Source organism: Euwallacea similis, chromosome 9 (genome assembly GCF_039881205.1).
Source record: "Euwallacea similis isolate ESF13 chromosome 9, ESF131.1, whole genome shotgun sequence".
Classification (NCBI taxonomy): domain Eukaryota; kingdom Metazoa; phylum Arthropoda; class Insecta; order Coleoptera; family Curculionidae; genus Euwallacea; species Euwallacea similis.
Window position 1 is genome coordinate 5,676,855 of NC_089617.1, and position 20,010 is coordinate 5,696,864.

Here is a 20,010-nt window from a genome sequence, read left to right on the forward strand (position 1 = left end):
ATTGTTTTTTCATTTTTTTACTTTATAAATCCATTCTACGTTTTGCATTTTGTGCAACTTGTTCTCTATTTTCAAGCATTAAATCGTTTTGACTTAAATTTCCCAAACGATCTTTATTAAAGTCAAACATTAATGTATGAGGGGTGTAACCTGTGCTTTCATTGATAGTTATTCATGCTCCAAACAACAGCTGGTAGTTTTTCATACCACTCGTTCTCGTTCTGTATACTTGTGTTTATGACGTCCAAAAGAGTACGGTTATAAAGTTCAACTTGACCATTTGAGCGTAGTGAAACTACTGCATTCAGAATCAACTTAATTTTTGATTCATCACAGAATTCTTTAAATGTTTTAGATTTGAAAGCTTTTCCACGATCTGCGATAATACGTTTTGGTGTTCCAAACATGCTAAATAAATCTTTTAAACAATAAATTACTTCTCTTGAATTTGTTGTTTTAGTTGATCTTGCAAACAAGTATTTAGAAAATGAATCGACAATCATAAAAATATGAGTGTAATTTCTACATGAGTTGTAAAAAGGCCCTAAGCGGTCAATATGCCATGTGTGGAGGAGTTCCTTCGACTTAGGTATCGGGTGGAGAAAGCCTTCTTTTTTTCTGTATTGGCTTTTCTTATATGCACAATCAATACATGCATGGACGTATTTTTTTATAAATCGTGTCACTTTAGGAAACCAGAATTTGCTTTTTATTAAAGCTTCGCACAGTTTTAAACCAATGTGACCGATTTCGTTGTGGTGTTTTCTCATTATATTAAATCTACATATTTTTGGGATTAAAAGTCTCACTTCACCATTTAATATTTTTCTGTACACTTTGTTATTTTTAAGACAATATGTGGATTTTATTTCTTTGTCTGTGGTGCCTGATTTTAGTTTTTTGCGGATTATTCGAATTTGTTCGTCTTGTATTTGCACCGTAATTGCCCAATCGTCGATTTCTAACATAAAAACATTTTCCGTATTTCTGCTTAAGGCGTCTACGTGTGACATTTTGTACCCTGGACGATGTTCAATTTCAAAATCGTATTCTTGCGTAGCTAACCACCAACGAGCTATTCTCGCCACTAGTTTTTTCTTTACGAATGTGCTTCGTACTGTGCTACAGTCTGTAATTATCTTAAAATGAGTAGCATGAAGGTAAATTCGAAAACGCTTTATGGACTCAACTACCGCTAATGTTTCTAACTCATATGAATGATAAAAAGACTCATTCACAGTTGTTGTCCGACTATAATAAGCTATTGGTTTCAATCCGTTGTCTGTTTCTTGAAAAAGAATTCCCGCGATGCCTTTTGAACTAGCATCCGTGTGCAGTTCTTTTTTTGACTCCGAATTGTAGATTGTTAAAACAGGTTCACTTACTAATATAGATTTTATTCTCGAAACTGCTTCGTTTTGTCTTTCGCTCCATTCCCAACTTACATCTTTTCTTAATAAGTTTTTTAATGGAGACACTATTTCGGTATGATTTTTAATAAATTTTCTAAAGTACTAACCGAGGCCTAAAAATTGGCGTACTTCATGCACATTAGAGGGGTTTTAAAGTCTTGAGTAGCTTTTACCTTCTTGGAGCTGGGTTTTATCTGATTTTCACTAATTTCGTACCCTAGAAAATCAATTTTAGTTTTGAAAAAATAACATTTTTCTAAATATAGCTTTAAATTATTTTCTTTACATATGTTCAAAATGGTGTTGAGTTTTTCTATGCCCTGAGATGCAGATTTAGAAGGGATTAAAATATCATCTAGATATACTAGAATTTCTGAATAACGCAACGGACCCATAATGCTATTTACCCATCTTTGAAAAGTCACTAGCGCGGTACATAAACCAAATGGTAGTCAGAGGAATTCGTATTGACCGTCCGGTGTTATAAATGCGGTTTTATCAATAGACTCTTTATTTAATAGGATTTGACAATACCCTTGCTTCATGTCTAAACTAGAAAAATATTTATATCCGCCTAATTGGTTGATCAGGTCTTCTATATTTGATAATGGATATCGATCTTTTACTGTGATGGCATTTAGTTTTCTATAATCGATGCAGAGCCTATGGTCCCCATTGAGTTTTTTTTTAACAAAAATTGCAGGACTAGCGAATGGCGAATGACAGGCTTGTACTATACCGGCGTTCAGTAATTCATTTATTTGCTCATGCATAATTTCCTTTCCTTTTTCTGATAGTCTGTATGGCTTATAATATATAGATTGTTTTGAAGTTAAAGTTATAGAAAATTCAGTACCATTTATTGTGCCCAGTTCGGCAGGCGATTGTGCAAAGCACGATTGTTTTAATTTTAATAACTCGAATAATTGATTAAGGTCTTCTTCCACAAGATTGCCGTGTTTTATCTGGAATGTTTCTATATAATTTATTTGTTTGGTTTGTCGGTTACTCCTTTGCTCATACTTTGACAAAGTTATTTGATTAGGTTTAATTTCTAGCATTATGTTTGGTTGATTTAGTATAGATTGTCCTATGATAATATCAATATCGTTCATTTGTGTGTTTACTATTGTTATCTCTACATGTATCTCGATTTTATTTATTAAAATATTGGCTTTAATTATGCCTTTTGGGATCACTATTGACCCGCCAAAATTTTTAATAACTGTTTTAGAGGGCATTAATTGTAGTTTTGTTTTATTTAATACATTTATATTTGCAACGTTTATTGTACTTCCCGTATCTAAATACCCTCTAAATGGAATATTATTTACTACAACTTCTACCTTGTATAAATCATTTTGTGCTTTCCCTACAATGTTTGTTTCTTCAATGTTTTTTGCCTTATACCAGCAACTTTCTTCCCGGTGTCCCGGTTTTTTGCACACGCTACATCGCCTCAATTCTAGAATTTGGGGCAGTCCCGATTTTCTTCTGCGGCAGTCTTTCGTGGCATGGTTGGTGAGCCGGCACAACGCACATCTTGAGGGTCCTGCTGACTTCGAGGTGGATGGCCCGCTCCTCTTCCAGCAGTCCTTTGGCGTAGTGGCCTAGTTTTCCACAAACATAATTGTTGAGGTTCCTTCGATAAACGAAAACCACGAAAACAACAATTTGGTTTACGAAAGTGGACTGTATTAAATTTCACTTATATAAATAATGGTAAAGTATTGGTCTAAGTATGAAGTGGGAGTTTGCTTAGTTGGGAAGATTACGAGTTACGTTTACGATCACATGTCTAGAGCGAGCACTGGTCAAAGAGAGCAAAATTACTGCGATCATCCCTTAAGTACTAAACCCGAGAAACTCCACCCAGGGGCGCACCAATACCAGACGCCATTGCGGGCAATGGTCGCGCCTAAGGTCATAAAATCGCCGCCATCTGGCAAATACCTATACAAGTCGCTTTCATTGAAGTATTGCGATCCGCCGAATTGCGTATCGCGGCAAAGGTCCAATTTAGAAAGCTTCCTTTGACTAGTAGCGTATTTCCCAGCCATAAAGAGCCCTTCGATATGGCCTGATGGGTACGATGGTCTGGCGCCCAGATGGAATCCTTCAAATACGTATCGATGCCCATGGGCGTAACTTAAGGGATGAAAGTACAAAACAAATTAACTAAGCAAACTACGCCAAGAAACAATAACCTAAAGTCCTTAACAATAATATTCTACCCTAGACCTTTTTTCGGGATTACTCTGAACCAAGTCCTTCTGGGAACTTTGGTAATTGTCCATGGGGGTGATGAAACCTGCATATAATTCGTCGGGTGTGGTGCACTGGAATGCACGGGCGTTTGATTGCAGATCCTGAGGTAGACCTCGAATTATGCATGACATCGTAGCTTCATTGTCAAGTCGACACTGCTGTGTAAGATTTAATTTGGCGTGGTAATAATGAGTCATGCTTTCATCGGATTCTTTCCTTCTAGCGACTAGCTCTTCCAATAAAACGGCGTAGTCAACGCATCTCGGAAAATGCCTGGGATAAGGCCATTTTCCATTCAGCCCAGGTCTTTTCGTAATTTTCTTGGCGGAAAAACCGCTCACGTGCAGACTCTCTTAGTTTCATCTGCATGTAGGCGGATTTTTCGTAATCGGTCCATCCATGAATGTGGGATAATTGCTCTATTTTATTTAGCCAAGACATTACGGTGTGGTGGCGATCGTCGAGATCAAATGGAGGAATTATGTCGCTTTTAACGGTTAATTTTGTGGCGTTCGCCTCCGTGTCGCTGGGCCTGTTTTCACTCAAAAAGTTTTTCAGACCTGTAGCAATCAACGGTCTCGGGTTAGCTCCAAATTTCCTTTTTAGGGCGACGGTGATCTGTTTTTGTAGGTGTTTTTCGAGCAAATCGTCAAACATTTGTTCTTATTGCATCCCCTCCTCAAATTCCTGATTTTCACCCATGTTATCCATTCTCACTTCACTTAAATTTAATTGTTCACAAACACAAACTAATATATACACTAACTTAACGAAAAAAAAAATTAAAAAGTAATAAAATAGTCTTACGAATCCCACTTCTGAACTGGCGGGGGGGTTATTTTAATTAAACGCACGCACGTGTTCTGAACAACTTTATTCTATCCTTTTCTGGAATCGAATGAGCCACCGTACCAAAGATGCATCAGGGTCACTCCCGAGTGCATCTGTTTATCTTCAAAAAGAATTAACACACACCATTCCACCTTCTTCCCACGCTCGCAACCCTCAATGACTCTCTTCACACTTATGTTAGGACAAACTAATAAGTGAATCGTATTCTGCATTTTATGTTCTAGCCAAGATGATAAACAGACTCTCTATCTTTACGACTAATGGTTTATTCTAATTTAATACAGGGCTAAACAATAAGGGGTATATATGTACTTAATTATGGGAAAGGTTATAATATAAGTGAAATTCTTCTAGTGACTCTTTTGACGGAAATCGAAAATTGATTGCGCCTTTGTTTGATTTTAGTTCGATTTTTATTTGGTCGCTTGTCCGAACATATGCTCGATTTGTTGGAATCTAATAGTTCTTATCGGTAGATCCTCATCATATTAATAAATATTTATGGTGAGATTATATGGTCTGGAAGGGTGAAGAATTGTGATGGAGGCAAAATGAAATAAAACAGTGTGGTGAAGTTCCAGTTGAGACGTTTAATGCCTAACTAAACCCAATTTATCAGTTATCCAAAAACGGTTTTTCTTATCATAAGAGAATGGCCACTCAGCGGTTGACTAAATCGCACAGCTGTTTTGGCGGTCTTCTCATCAAACAAAAAGGAACATAAACTATTATTATTTTTGCTCAAGAGCTTACACTATTTCAACAGAACTGATTAGTTGCCCAAACTATGGCTAACGTTTCTTTTTTGGTTGTACTATAATTACATTCGGCTTTATTAAGAGTACGCGAGGCATAAGCCATCGGTAAGTCTCTACCGATGTCCCATTGTGATAACACTGCTCCTATTGCGTAATCTGATGCATCTGTAGTTAGTAAAAATTCTTTTTCGAAGTCCGGATATTGAAGAATTGGCTCTGTAGTGAGGATGGTTTTGAATTTTTCGAAAGCTTCTTGAGCTTTAGGTGTCCAGAAGAATAGTACGTCTTTCTTTAGAAGTTGAGTTAAAGGTTTCGCGATTGCTGAAAAATCTTTTATAAATCATCTATAGTATTGTTTTATTCCTTTAAAAGTTTTTGGCACTGGATAGCTAGATTTTCTCCGAATTGGGTGATATTCCTTTATCACTGATGACGTGATCCAGATATAATACTTCTCTGCGCATAAATTCGTACTTATCTGGTTGTAATAGTAGCCTGTTCGTGCGCAATCGATCGAAAATGGACCTCAATTTTTGGGAATGTTCATTTAGCGAACTTGCGTAGACCACAATGTCATCGAGGTACACAAAACACTGTAACCTTTGCAATCCTGCGAGAATCCTGTTCATCAATCGCTGAAAGGTGCTAGATGAATTGCGTAATCCAAATGGCATTCTGGTGAATTCGTAGTGTCCGAAAGGTGTTGAAAACGCTGTTTTGCCTACGTCTTCAGGCTTCGTCTCGATCTGATGAAATCCGCTGGCCAGATCCAAGGTTGTGAAGTATTGTGAATGCCCTAACTGGTCTAATATTTCTTCAATATTGGGGAGAGGAAATGAATCACCAATAGTGATGTTGTTCAATTTCCTGTAATCTACCACAATTCTCCATTTCTTTTCGTCGGATGCGTCCATTTTTTTTTATATAATCCAAAGGGGGCTGCAATAAGGTTAAGCGGAGGGTCGAATGATGCTTTGTTTTAACATCTTCTTTACTTGCTTGTCGACTTCTTGTTTATGGACCTCTGGGAAACGGTATAGTTTTGTGTTGACAGGCGTAGGGTCAGTGACCTTAATTTCATGTTGGACCGCTCTAGTATAAGTTAATTGATCATCGAGTAAATAAAATATGTCGTTAAACTCAGAACAAAGATCTAAAATTTATTTCGTTTCTTCTGGATTTAGATGTTCTAACCGTAGATTGTCCGCTAAGAGGTTGAGTCGGTCTCTATTGTGATATTTCGCGTCATTCGTTGAGTTTATGTTCAGAATAATTGAATTGTTTCCTCGGAAGGGTTCAAGTACTAACCTGATATGATTAATTTTGATTTTCTTTTCTGTCGTGTTTAATATGGTACTTATAGCTTTATTATTTTGAACTTTAACTAATGATTTAGCTAAGAACACACCTGGACAAATTTCGATTTCGGGACAAATACCTTCGGTCATGTCGGTATTTAGGAAATCTAGCTCGATAGTAGTTTCAGATCTAGGATTTAGGAAGTAGGTATGTTCGTTTGATGGGTTGGAATTGGAATATAGAGGAATCGGACAAGGAAACGTATTTAAGGTTAGAGCCCGATTTTTTAGACAGATATTAGCTTCTTTGTCTTTTAGAAAATCATTGCCAATGATACCATCGAAAAGTATATTTGTTTCGGCTTTTACAATGTGAAACTTTACAACTAGATTTTTATCATAAATTTCGAGAGGAATTTCGATACTGCCAATAGTGGCAACGGGAGGATTAGCACTGAGTCCATTTAGAGTTAGTACTTCCGAAGGATTATAATTTGACTGAGTTTGTTTTAATTTCGGAAGTTTTATTAAGGACACGCTTGCACTAGTATCTAGAATAAATTTAAAATCGATGCCTTGATAAATTGCTTTTATGTACACTACATTAACAGTAATGACAAAAACATTCGCCTTGTTGGAATTTATATGGTTTGGGTTTGGCTTTTGCGAATTCAATTGTCGAGGTTTAGAATTAGACATATGAAGATTTTCGTTTTGGTTTTGCGATTTAGGATTTAGAGATTGAGAGTTAGAAAGATCTAGAATTTGGGTTGGTGTTTTGAATACTTGGGATATGGAATTAACCAATTTTACGCCAGTAAAATGCTTTGATCCACAGGTGTGGTGCTCACCTGAGAACTTTTTAAATGTAATTTTTTGTGTTTAAATGTACCCCTGGTTTGGCATTTGAAGAATTAGGTGACGATAATCCTTGTGAATTTCCTTGAGGTTGTAGTTTTTTATTATTGTTATATTCGCGTTTCCTACATTCACTTATTATATGACCATTTTTCTTACAGTATCGGCAAAATTTATTTGAAGGATTAGGCTAATGAGGACCGTAAAAGTTACGTTGTTCTTGTGAAAAAGCGGGTCGGTTATAATTAATGAATGTATCTTTTGGTTGTCGATTATAACAGTTTTTGATGTCATGACCACTTTTGTTACAGAATTTGCAGAATTTTTGGTTTTTTAGCTTAAACTCTTGGTTAGATATGTTTATGGCGCGTTCCTCTTCGATGGCTTTAGAAAGTGCTTCCGAAATTTCTGTAATTTGTTGTGACCAGGGGAACCGTGAAATATCTGGTTTAGAATGGTGTATAAAACGGTTTAAGGCTAGTTCTTTAATTGTTTCTACTTTCCCAATTTCTTCACTCCTGGATTTGTAAGTTATACTATTTAGAAGTCTGACTATAATTTTATCTACTCTTCCATGGAATGCGACGACCGATTCTGAATGATTTTGCTTTAAGGTATTTAATTCCTCCATAAGTTGGATGTAATGTTTTTTATCTTGATAAAAAGAGGATAGTATTTCTTTTAATTCCACCCAATTTTGGTAGATTTTGCCTTGGAGTTGTGCCCTAACGCTTCCGGTTAACCTTGAGATTATAAATACAAACAGAGATTTTTGTTGATCTTCTGAAGCGAGTTCTACCGCATTGTTGCAGTTTGTCACGAATTCGTAATATTCCTCTCTTTTGCCATCAAATGGCTTGGAAATGAGAGAGCAAAGGAAAGATAACTGAAACTGCCATTATTGAATTGATTCGGGATTTTATATCAGGAAAAAAAAATGTAATTTTGGTATGTACATACATTGTGTCTTCCCACTTAACCAACCTGCGAAAAATTCATAGTAAATTCTCGGTCAGTGGGCACTTCTACCTGCCTTGCGATCAAGATTTCGGTTTGGTCGAGAAGAACAAGAAGTTCTTTAAAGACATTTTCGTTCCAAATGATTGGAAAAACGTTATAGAATCGGCAAGGAAACGACCACCTTTTAAAGTAATCCAAATGTTCATTGCTGACTTTTATTCTACAGACAATTTGGAAAATAGAATAACAAATCGAAAAATATCAACAAATAAATCAAAAGTTGAGTGGCTAAAGATACAATGGCTCCTTTATAAGAATTTTGATCCGTGCTGTATTTATTACAAATACACAAACAACAATGATGTTTTATTCGATTCAGTAGATATTGCTAGAAGAAACTCAACACACAACTTTTAAAAAATTCAACTAAATGTCCTCTACCCAAAAGGACACAAAATTGACACAAAGAAAAAGAGATTTTTTAGAACTTGCTCCATTTATTCCACCAATATATCACCAGTTCTACAAAGATTTGAAGACCTCAGAAAATCGGTCAGAAGAAATTTACCCTGAAGAAGAATTGAAAAATTAGACCGTTTTGAAAGTTTTCTAATAAAATACCTTAGAACTTGAATTGTGCACTTTTTCAGTAGGTATGTAGCACCAAGCAAAGCGACTATCCAATAGTTAGGTAAAACTATGTTGAAAGCACGAGTGGCCTAACTCACATGTTTTTTCGTAGAACAAAGTTAAAAAGAAAAAAATTACTCCTCTACATCGAGCTTATTGACCCTGCTAATAACTTCAAGGCTATTTATTTATACATATTATTTATACTTTGTGACATAAAAATAACTTCGTGCAGAATTTTCATTATCGATTTAATGGAAATTTTGTTTTTCGGCTTAGGCCACTATTGCGCTCATAGACTCATATTTTAGGAATAATTAAACGCCCCGCTTCGCCATATTGTTCAGATCATTAACTTTTCTTGAATTTATTATTAGGGTCAAGTGGTGTAAAAATGAGACACGTAAAATATGAGTAAAAAATGAGACATTCGAATAATGCTAGAAAAAAAGTACATTCTGGCCGTTTTCTTATTATAAATAGATAGTAATACTTGTAAAGAAGTCATCCCCATAATTTATTTCATTTTTATTTGATAAATGAAGAGATACTGAAATTAAAAATTTATTGCTCAATTTCGCGGTTTAAAACTTTTTATGTGCGCTAAAGGACTTTTGCCGCACGGCCTCGGCGCGAACCGATAGGAAGTTCGAGAATATTGTTGCACACGCACATAAGCCACAGGTGGGTGTAGGCAATTCAGTTTCGGTTCAAAATTCGTTGTAGAGTGAAAAAGTGTTGTAAAGTGTCGTTTTTTGCGAAGATAAATTTGAAACACACACAAAAGTAATAATGAGACAACCCAGGGGAGAATATGAGAAATAATATTAAGTTATTTTTTGATTTCTATTCGCTACAAATCGAAGATGCCAAAGAAGTATGCCGAGGAAGACCTTAAAAAAGTGATGAAGTTAGTCAAAGGAGGAGACGTAACCTTAAGAAATGCAGCTAAAACCTTCCACATCGGTAAATCGAAGCTTAGTCGCTACATTCATAAGAAGAATTCAAGCAAACAAGAGAGGAAAACATCCTTATCGTTAGAGGCAGAACAAGATTTAACTTCAAAGTTAATAACCATGGCTCAGTGGGGATTTGCACTAACCAAGCAAGAAGTGAAAGCAGCAGTTCAAACATACGTGCTACAAAACAACCTGACAACGGCTTTTAAATCTGGCCGCCCTGGTGACGACTGGTTTACAGAATTTTGCAAAAGGAATAGACATAATCAAAAGAAAATAGAATAACTGGAAAAGTGTCGACGTTTAGCCACTAGTGACCCATTTATAATTTTTGAGTTTTACGACAAGCTTGAAAAATGCATACACGACCTAAATACTACATCATCACAATGTTGGAATCTTGAGGAAACTTCCTTTTCGATGGATCCTACCAGAATAGAAGGAATAGCCGCAAAAAAACAGAAAGTTCGTAGAAGTATTGAAGATTCTGTTAAGGAGAACGTGACAGTGATGGTTTGTATATCGGCAAGCGGACGTTCATTGCCTCCATTAATAATATTTCAAAGCCAAAATCTGTGGATTTCGTGGAAAGGTACCAATGATTTAGAAAATACCATGTATGAAGTTTCTGACAAAGGTTGGATAACAACAGCTATCTTCAATGAATAGTTTATCAAATTTTGCACACTTATAACAAAGAGACCACTTTTTGTTTTTTTGGATGGCTATTTGATTCATCTGAATAAATATATCATAGAACTAGCCATTAAAGAAAACATCACATTATTAAAGCTGCCTGCACATTCTACTGACTTGCTTCAACCATTGATCGAGGTTGCTTTAGTCCACTAAAATTAAAATGAAATGAAAAACTAATTGACTGGCAACGAAACAATAAAAGAAAATGAATTAAAAGCGAATTTTTCAATTTGCTTTGTTCGATTTGGGAAGAAGGAATTTCAGAGAAAAATGTTATTTCTTCTTTCAAATCAACAGGGATTTTTCCATGTTCAAAAGAGAAATATTCGATAACTAGGTTAGATCCTACAAAACTAAAAAGGTATGAAGCTTCAAGGTTGGAAAGTAATGACCTATTAGATATACGATGTAATCAGTTAGAAGTTAATGACACTACAGAGTTATAAGACTTCAATATGAGCTCAGTCTCCAATGACAATGAAATTTATTTAATGCCTCAACATGAGAACGAAGTTCCTGTGCCGCCTCTACATGAACCAAGGGACACTAATTCTACTTTTGAAGCCATCCTCTTGAATAAAATCACTAAAACTCCTTCTACTACAGTGAAACGTCGTAAAGTAACCAGCGGTAGTCAAATACTTACTAGTCAAGAATATGTAAAACTAATTGAAAATATTGATAAGGACAAATAAAAAAATAAAAATAAAAAAAGAAGCAAGAATAGAAAAACTAGAGAACGTAAGAAATGGCTCTCTACTAGTTCAGAATCTAATTCAGAAGACGCGATTCAGTATGCTGATGAAAGCGACATCGAAAATACGACGCTAACTCAACTAGTAGCAAATGAAATTGACACAGAAACAGCTGATAGTGAGCCAGAAATGCCACTAGCAGAGCTTCTAAAAGTAAGGCCACATAGAAAAATTCCGTGAAGAAAAAAGAAAATATAAATCCTGAAGATTTTGTTTTGATTAAATTAAAAAAATAAAATAAAGATGTACAGTGAAACCTCTCATAAGCGGACACCGTTGTCTTTTTTGTCCGCTAGTGGGAGGTGTCCGCTTGTGGGAAGGGTGGAAATGAAAATCAAAAATAATACTGCATATTTTTTATGGTTTTAAAAAACTAAATTAAAATAAATTCGAATTTAGTATACCAGGTTACTTAAAGAGTTAAAAAAATCTAAAATCTTTGATTGTTTCATTGTTTTTTGTCTTTCCTTGAGTAAACAACTTTGAAAATAGGATTCTACACTTTTAAGTTTTTGAAATGCCACAAAATCATCCTGTGCAAATATTTTTAAGTTTTCAATCACTTTCAGGGCTTCACTATAAGATTTTATTGAAGAATTTCAGTGATTATAACTTCTTCTTCATCATTTTCTTGCATATTTTGCTCACGCTCTTCTGAAAGTTCGTAATCAATGTTGCATTCATCATCAATTTGCAATGTTCTTCTGTCTATGTTTACGTATTCTGACGGTCCCACAGTGCTACAGACTTCTTTGCAGTTTCTTATGACACTCGCCAAAAGTGACAAAGGCAGGAAATCTTCTTGTTCATATTCTTCTTCAGAGGCAGGCAAAGAACTTTCATTTTTCTTAAATCCAGCTTTAGCAAAATAGTTTTTGATAGTGGCTTGCGATACATTATTCCAAACCCTACGTACAAAATACAAAGCTTCCAGAATATTTATAGATTTAGCCAATTCTGAAGCAGATAAAGCAGCATCTACTTTAGTTAAAATATGTTTTAAAATTAAGTCTCGATAAAAGAATTGAACATTTTTAATTATGCCTTGGTCTAAAGGCTGACACATCGATGTACAATTGGGGGGTAAAAAACATATTTTTATGTTTTCTAAATTAAGGTCCCGAGGATATGAACCGGCATTATCCAAAAATAAAAGTATTTTTCTATTCTGGATCTTCATTCTTCTGTCTATATCTAAAAGCCATTCCTTCATTATATCACGGGTCATCCATGTTTCGGAATTTGACTTCCATGTAGCTGGCAAATCTTTGATAGGAACATTTTTAAGTGCGCGTGGACGGGCAGCTTTTCCAATAACCAATAACTTTTCTTTTTCTCCAGCCATACTAACACAGAATAAAATAGTGAGCCTGTCTTTTGACATCTTGTTACCGACACATTTTTCAGATTTAAGTGCCAATGTTCTGTCTGATAATGTTCGGAAATATAAACCACTTTCATCTGCGTTGTAAATGTCTTGTGATTTGTATCCCAGAAGAAGAGATGGCAACTTTTGTAAAAATTAACTGACATCTTGAGGGTTAATATCTGCCGATTCGCCAGATATAGATTTAAAACTTATATTGTGCCTTTTTCTTCATTTTTCTAGCCAACCATTAGAAGCACTGAATTGTTCGTATTTCAACTTGCAGGCTATTTCTTTAGCTTTAGCTTTTATCAGTGGTCCTGATATTGGAACGTTCTGGCTTCTTATTCGAGAGAATCAATCCAGACGTTCTTTATCAATTTTCTGCGGAACATTTTTTAATCTATCAAGTTTTTGCCCTAAACTATCACCAGATTGCCACATTTTATGAAATTTCTCTTTTTTTTGTAAAATTTCTGCTGCCTGGGATTTTCCTATTTTAAACCTTAAAAAAATAAACAAAAAAATATTTAAACTAAGTTTTTGTTACTAACTTACTTCTCTGCTAACTTTCGTACAGATAAATTATCCTTTTCAGCAATATTTATAAGTCCTATTTTTTCTTTTAGTTATAAATTTTTTTTTAAAAAGCGCCATGATGTGTTTCGTTTCTTACGACACTACGCAATAAAAATTAAAGTCGTGTTTACTAAGAACCAAATAAAGGGAAAGCCCCGACATTCATTTTTACGGCAAATAACGTAACTAAAATAATATATACAGTCCAATCGCGATAGTGTGAACACAAAAAATCCTAGGGTAGTTCATACCAACGAGGGTGTTCACAGAAAAGAGGGTGTAACTAAATAAGTTTTTTTAATAATAGTTTATTAATAAATACCAAACCAAATTATACATTTCAAAGATGAAAGAAATCAGTAATTTTTTTTTTGACATTTTTTTGAGAAATTTTTGCCATTACTGCTTGTTCGAGAATCTTTTTAAGAGTGATTATTTCACTTATATTCATTGAATTTTGATTGCACCATTCTATGGCCATATTTAATGCTCTAATTACATCGGAATGGCTAATTTTTTCAATATGTGTACCACTTTCATTGTCATTGTCGCTTTCATCTGAAGAAACATCTTCCAGACCAACAACTGCTTTCTCGTCTTTAGTCCAGTCTTCCACATCTGCAGCACTGTATTCAGCCTAAAATTACAGTTTATCATTATTTTGTCGACCTCGGAGAAACATGTAATCTCATTGTGTATTAACTTACTGGAGCAATTTCTTGTAACAAATTTATTGTATCCTTAATGGCATCAGGGACAAATGCCTTTTCATTCCTTAACTTTAGCTGTAAAATACTTAGAGGAAGGTTATCTTCATCTTCATTTTCCTTATCTCCATCAAAACCTGAAAAAATGTTTTTCCAGCATTTCTTAATAACTGTTACATCTAATTTATCCCATGCTGCAGACAAATGTAGAATTGCATCTTTTAATGAAATTTTCTTGAGAGCTACCGCTATTGCTTCTTCTGATGATACAATAGAACTAAGCAAGCTCTTTCTATAGTACACTTTGGTGAGCCTTAAAATATTTTGATCCATTGGTTGTAATAAAGGAGTAACATTGGGCGGCAAGAATTTGACGAAAATCATCCCGTCTTCAGTTGTTAGTTCTGTTGCTGGTGGATGGGAGGGTGCGTTATCCAAAAGGAGAATTGCTTTCTGTGGCAACTTCTGAGCACGTAGAAAGCATCTCACCTACAAATTAACAATTTTGGAATATTGGCATAAACAGCATATATCACAATGAACACAAGTGATTTTAACTCTTACCTCTGGTACAAAATGTTGAAAATACCATGTCTTGAAGAGGTCTTCTGTCATCCAGGCATTTTTATTGCTTTTATAAACGACTGGGTTAATAAAATTTTTGAAACACCTTGGATTTTTGGATTTCCCAATTACTAGAGGTTTCAATTTATGACATCCTGAAGCATTTACACACCCCATAAATGTCAGTCTTTGTTTTGAAATTTTTAAACCAGAAGCTGTTTTTTCAGCCAATGCGACATACGTTTTGTCAGGTAATAACTGCCAATACAATCCTGTCTCGTCAGCATTGTAAATTTGGTGACAATTTAATTCATGTTCTTCGATCATTCGTTTTAGGTTCTCTTTGAAAGGATCCACTACATCTGGATTGGATGATAATTTCTCTCCTGTGATTTTTAAAAATCTTATGCCACGACGATGCTTGAATCTCTGCAGCCAACCATCACTAGCTGTGAAAATTGTATTCATTTTTAAATCTTTGGAGAGCAACAATGCTTTTTGTTTCAACATATCTCCTGATACTATTAAATTTTTTTCCCTCTGCTTAAGAAACCAGTCGTACAACTTTTGCTCCAATAGCGGAAATGCTGACTTCTTTAAAGTACATTTTTTCGATGGTTTCAACGTGTGAGTCATAGTATCCATAATCAAAATTTTCTTTTTTTTTATCCCACAAATTGTCGATTTTGCTACTCCGTACTTTTTGGATAACATCGTGACAGACATCCCTTTATTATGCTCTTCCAAAATGTTGGCCTTTTCTCTCAAACTTAAAAAGGTTTTCTTTAATTTACCCATCTTGAGCTGAGTATTTACAGGACTATATTTTCTTCTGATACGTACACGATTACACATACACACACGACGTACACAATATTTCGAGACACATAAAAAGAAACTTCCCGCAGCAATAAACAAATGTTACACACGATCACTAGAAAAATGCTGAAGTGTTAAATAGGTTTTAGTAACGAAAAAAAGTACGTCTCGTAGTCTCGTCGGAAACCGAATGTCACATAATATAAAAATGCATCAGGTTCACCCCAAATGCATATGTTTATCTTAAAAAGAATTAATAAACAACATTCCACATCCTTTTCATGCCTACAACCCTTCATTATTTTTCTCACACTTACAAATCTCCAATCACTTTCTTCACACTTACGTTAAAACGAATTGATAAACAAACCCTCATCTTTTATGATCAATGATTTATTATAATCATAAGAGTTGCAAATTTATTCTAAAAATATAAAAGAACAATAATAAATAATAACTACTTGGTATTTATAATAAATGATATGCAATTAATTTATAACACAAGCAAAAACTGAGACAGAAACGTTATAAATGCACTTGTTCACACAATCGAAAGTGCACGCTGTTCACAGTATACGGCGTTCAATGTAAATAATTTCGTGTTCATACCACCGAGCTGTTCATATTAACGCATGTTCACACTACCGCGATTGGACTGTATTTTTGGCCGGTCTTCGGAGTTTCACGTCCAGTTGTGGGAGGTTTTTTGTCACTGCAGAGAAAATTGTAGTGTTCGTGTCCGACCGATGGAAGTGTCCACTCATGGGAGATTCTTTTACATAGAAAAAAGGTTTTAACCTTACAGTTTCAAGGAAATTGTCCGGTTATAGGAGGTGTCCACTTGTGAGGAGTGTTCGCAAAGAGAGGTTTCACTGTACATTACTTGGCCGCTGTAAGAAATCTATTATCCCATGATGAATTTTCTGTTTTTTACTTTGATGCAAGGGTAATAAATTTGTATAACCTGCAGTTTCCTGAAATAAATAATTTTTAAAGAAGGACATTATTTTAAAACCACCAGCGTCAAATTTGCAAAGAGGAACTTCAAGAATGGCCGAAACGTTTGCCTTTAGTTGACTTTGATAAATTTTTAGTTTGTTAATTTTTTTTTTTTGCACTTTTTAGAGTCACATGTTAAGCCTGACTATTACTTTTGTTTTTGCAAAGTATAGCAACATTTACTCTAAATATACGTCAATATTTGTTGTTCTTCCTTAATAAATACGTTTATTATAATATTTCTTTATTCGGTATTTGTATTAAAAAAAAAAATCTTCTCATTTTTACCCTTCGCGTACTACTTTTAGTCTAGAGGACAACGCGGCCACATATGAAAATCATCATTATACAGGGTAATTCAAAAATCGATTACGAAACTTAAGGATGTGATTCTACATAATAAAATAATAGTAGTCTCATATAATTTTTTTTCGAAACGTCATTGGTTTTCGAGTTACAATCCGTCAAATTTAAATTTTTATGTTTGTTTTTTTAAATTATTTGTTGACGCAAAATCCGATATGATTAATGTTTGGAGTATAAACCAAGTCGATTACGCTCCATTATTTTAGTAAAAATTAAATTCGATTGTGTATCGCTAGAGGGTATATATCGCTTCACCTACATTGAAAATTGCTGTCAGTTTAAAACATCCAATACAATCATTTATGAAGCTATTTAATTTTTAAACTTTAAAGAACTAATAATGGTTAATCAGTATTCAATTATGGAATATTGTGATATGCATTTTTGTTATGGACGAGTGAACGGTAATGTAGAGTTGGCAAGAAGATATTATTTGGACAGTTATCCAGATAGAAATATATCTCATGCTCAAACATTTTCCAGCGTGCATAGGAGGCTTGCTAAATATGGTTCCTTCAAAATTTTTAATGGAAACAGGGGAAGACCTAGACACACTAGAACTGTGCAGCAAGAAGAAAGAATTTTTGAAATCATTGAAGATAATCCAGGTATCAGTACTATAAAAATTGAAAATGAGGTACGTGACAACCAGGCTAGTTCATGGAGGGTCCTAAGAAAAGAACAACTCTATCCTTTCCATTCGCAAAAAGTGCAAGCCCTTTATGACGATAATCGGCCGAGACGATTTGAAATGTGTAACCAGATTCTAGCTAAATATGAACGCAACACAATCAAATAATGGGCCTCATTTTATTCACTGATGAAATTGGTTTCACGCGTGATGGCATAACAAATCTGCATAACATACACACATATGCCTACAATAATCCTCACAGTGTAGTAGAAACAAAACATCAGCGTAGATTGTCACTAAATGTGTGGGCTGGGATAATAGGAGATTACCTTATTGGTCCCCATTTTTTTGATGGCTCATTAATTGGTGACTTATACCTAGATTTTCTTCAAAATCGACTCCCATTGTATCTGGAAGATGTGTCATTGGATATAAGGGCCGACATGTGGCTTCTTCAAGATGAAGCCCCGTCCCACTTTAGTGTTCCTGTGCGTGAGTATTTAAATGCAGCGTATCCAGACCGATGGATTGGACGAAATGGGCCATTGGCATGGGCGGCGAGGTCTCCAGACCTTAATCTTATGAATTTCTTCTTCTGGGGCCATTTGAAGCAATTGGTGTATGCTACTTCGGTCGTTGACGCTGAGGATCTTCGTTCACGGATAACAGAGGAGTGCCAAACTATTAGGGAAACACCAGGAATTTTTCATCGCGTTAGGCGGCATTTTTTGAAGAGTGTTAGGAAATGTATTGAAGAAAATGGGGGACATTTTGAGAATCTTGTTTAGTTTCGTTTTGATGTTTTATTTTAAACTGACTGCTTTCGCATAATTTGATACCTACTAAACTGGTAGCTGATGGTAATCGGTTGGGCAAAATTGACTTGCGACATCATTTTTAAAGACGATTTACGTGTAAACGGTTAGATTTAACGAGTTAAATAAAAAGTATGTTTTTTAAAAGTTTTGCATGGTTCTTTCGGATAACTTGTTAAAAACGAGTGTAGCTATCAAAGGTAAAAAAATATGGCAGAAAAATCATTTTCTATGTAGGTAAAGTGCCCTCTAGTGGCACACAATCGAATTGAATTTTTACTAAAATAATGGGGCGCAATCAACTTAATCTATGCTGCAAATATTAGTCATATTGGATTTTGCGTAAGCAAATAATTTAAAATAACAAACATAAAAAATTTAAATTTGACGAACTGTAACTCGGAAACCAATGACGTTTCGAAAAAAAATTATATGAGGTTCTACCATTATTTTATCATGTAGAATCACCTCCTTAAGTTTCGTAATCGATTTTTGAATCACCCTGTATTTAATTTGAAATTTTTTGAGAGGGAGCGGATATATTTCCGGATATATAAAATCTTATTATTTTAAATTCGTGATACTCCAAATGGTCTTTTTCTATTACTAATTTTTCACCAACATCAAAAAATGGGTGAGTTACTCCAGATATTTTTTTGTAAAGTGTTGTAAACATTTCTTCAAAATTGGTAATCTCTAAACGTCATTCTTTTAATACATCCGATTTGCTCCTTGTTGGGTTTGGGGAGCCAATTTATTTAAACCCAAGATATAATACAAGTAACGACTAATAACTAAAGAACATTTCACTGCACTGTAACGTTCTCACGACACTATATCTAACTCTTAATCCGACTTTGTCTCTGAATGAAACCGTGCTATTTCCCAACGACCTTTTATATTTCTTGACCATGTTGTCTAGAAGGGTCTGACCCTTCTTGACGTCGCCGGACAATGAGGGAAGATCCACGTGCTATCTAGACGGTGGTAGAGAGAGAGCGCGAGGCTCGCACACAGTAACGGACCCAACACTCCTTATAAAAGCTACAAATTGTTTTCCTCGTTCTTTGATTTTCCGATCTAAATGCATTTGATTAAAACGATCTATGAAACTTCTAATATCTAGTAATTTATCCTTTTTAAAAATTTCCCAGTTTGCCATGCTCTAAAAGACAACAACTAAAATTTATTTTTTGTAATTTTACATCATTTGGGTACCTGAATAGATTTAGAAACGAACTCAACATTATAGATTTTGGGTGCATTTATAGGTTTTTCAGCACGCAATTTTTTTACGAATTTGTTTGGTTGGTAACGGTGATGTAAAACAATTTATGTGATAGAATTTGGATAAAATAAAAGGCAACTAAATAAAATTTCATTTTTCAATTAACATTTTACCGACTATGACAAAAAAATCCGTAAAATAACTTAACCATTTTTCTTACTCAACAATGTCATAAAAACGGCAAATTACAAAAGATAGTATAAAAAAACTCGTTTCATGGCCACTTGTTTTTTAAATTTGAATTCGTGCTTTAAGAATTGTCTTATGAAGCTTGTCTTTCAATCTACTATTAATTAAATTAATTCAGTTAAAAATTACGTCGACTTACCAGTTCTTTTTTCAAATTTAACATTTCATGGAAATGTTTCTGTTTTTGTAATTCCAGTTCAAATTGCAGTTCCTGTTCCCTTTCTCTTTTTTGGGA

At 34.7% G+C, this 20,010-nt stretch overlaps 1 protein-coding gene across 1 annotated transcript; it reads right to left on the reverse strand.

The window, feature by feature from the left end:
- Positions 1–12,035: 12,035 nt before the first annotated feature.
- On the reverse strand, positions 12,036–12,794 carry LOC136411063 (tigger transposable element-derived protein 6-like). The gene has a single exon (XM_066393466.1). It carries the CDS (start codon positions 12,792–12,794, stop codon positions 12,036–12,038), a length of 759 nt encoding a protein of 252 aa, XP_066249563.1.
- Positions 12,795–20,010: the final 7,216 nt, after the last annotated feature.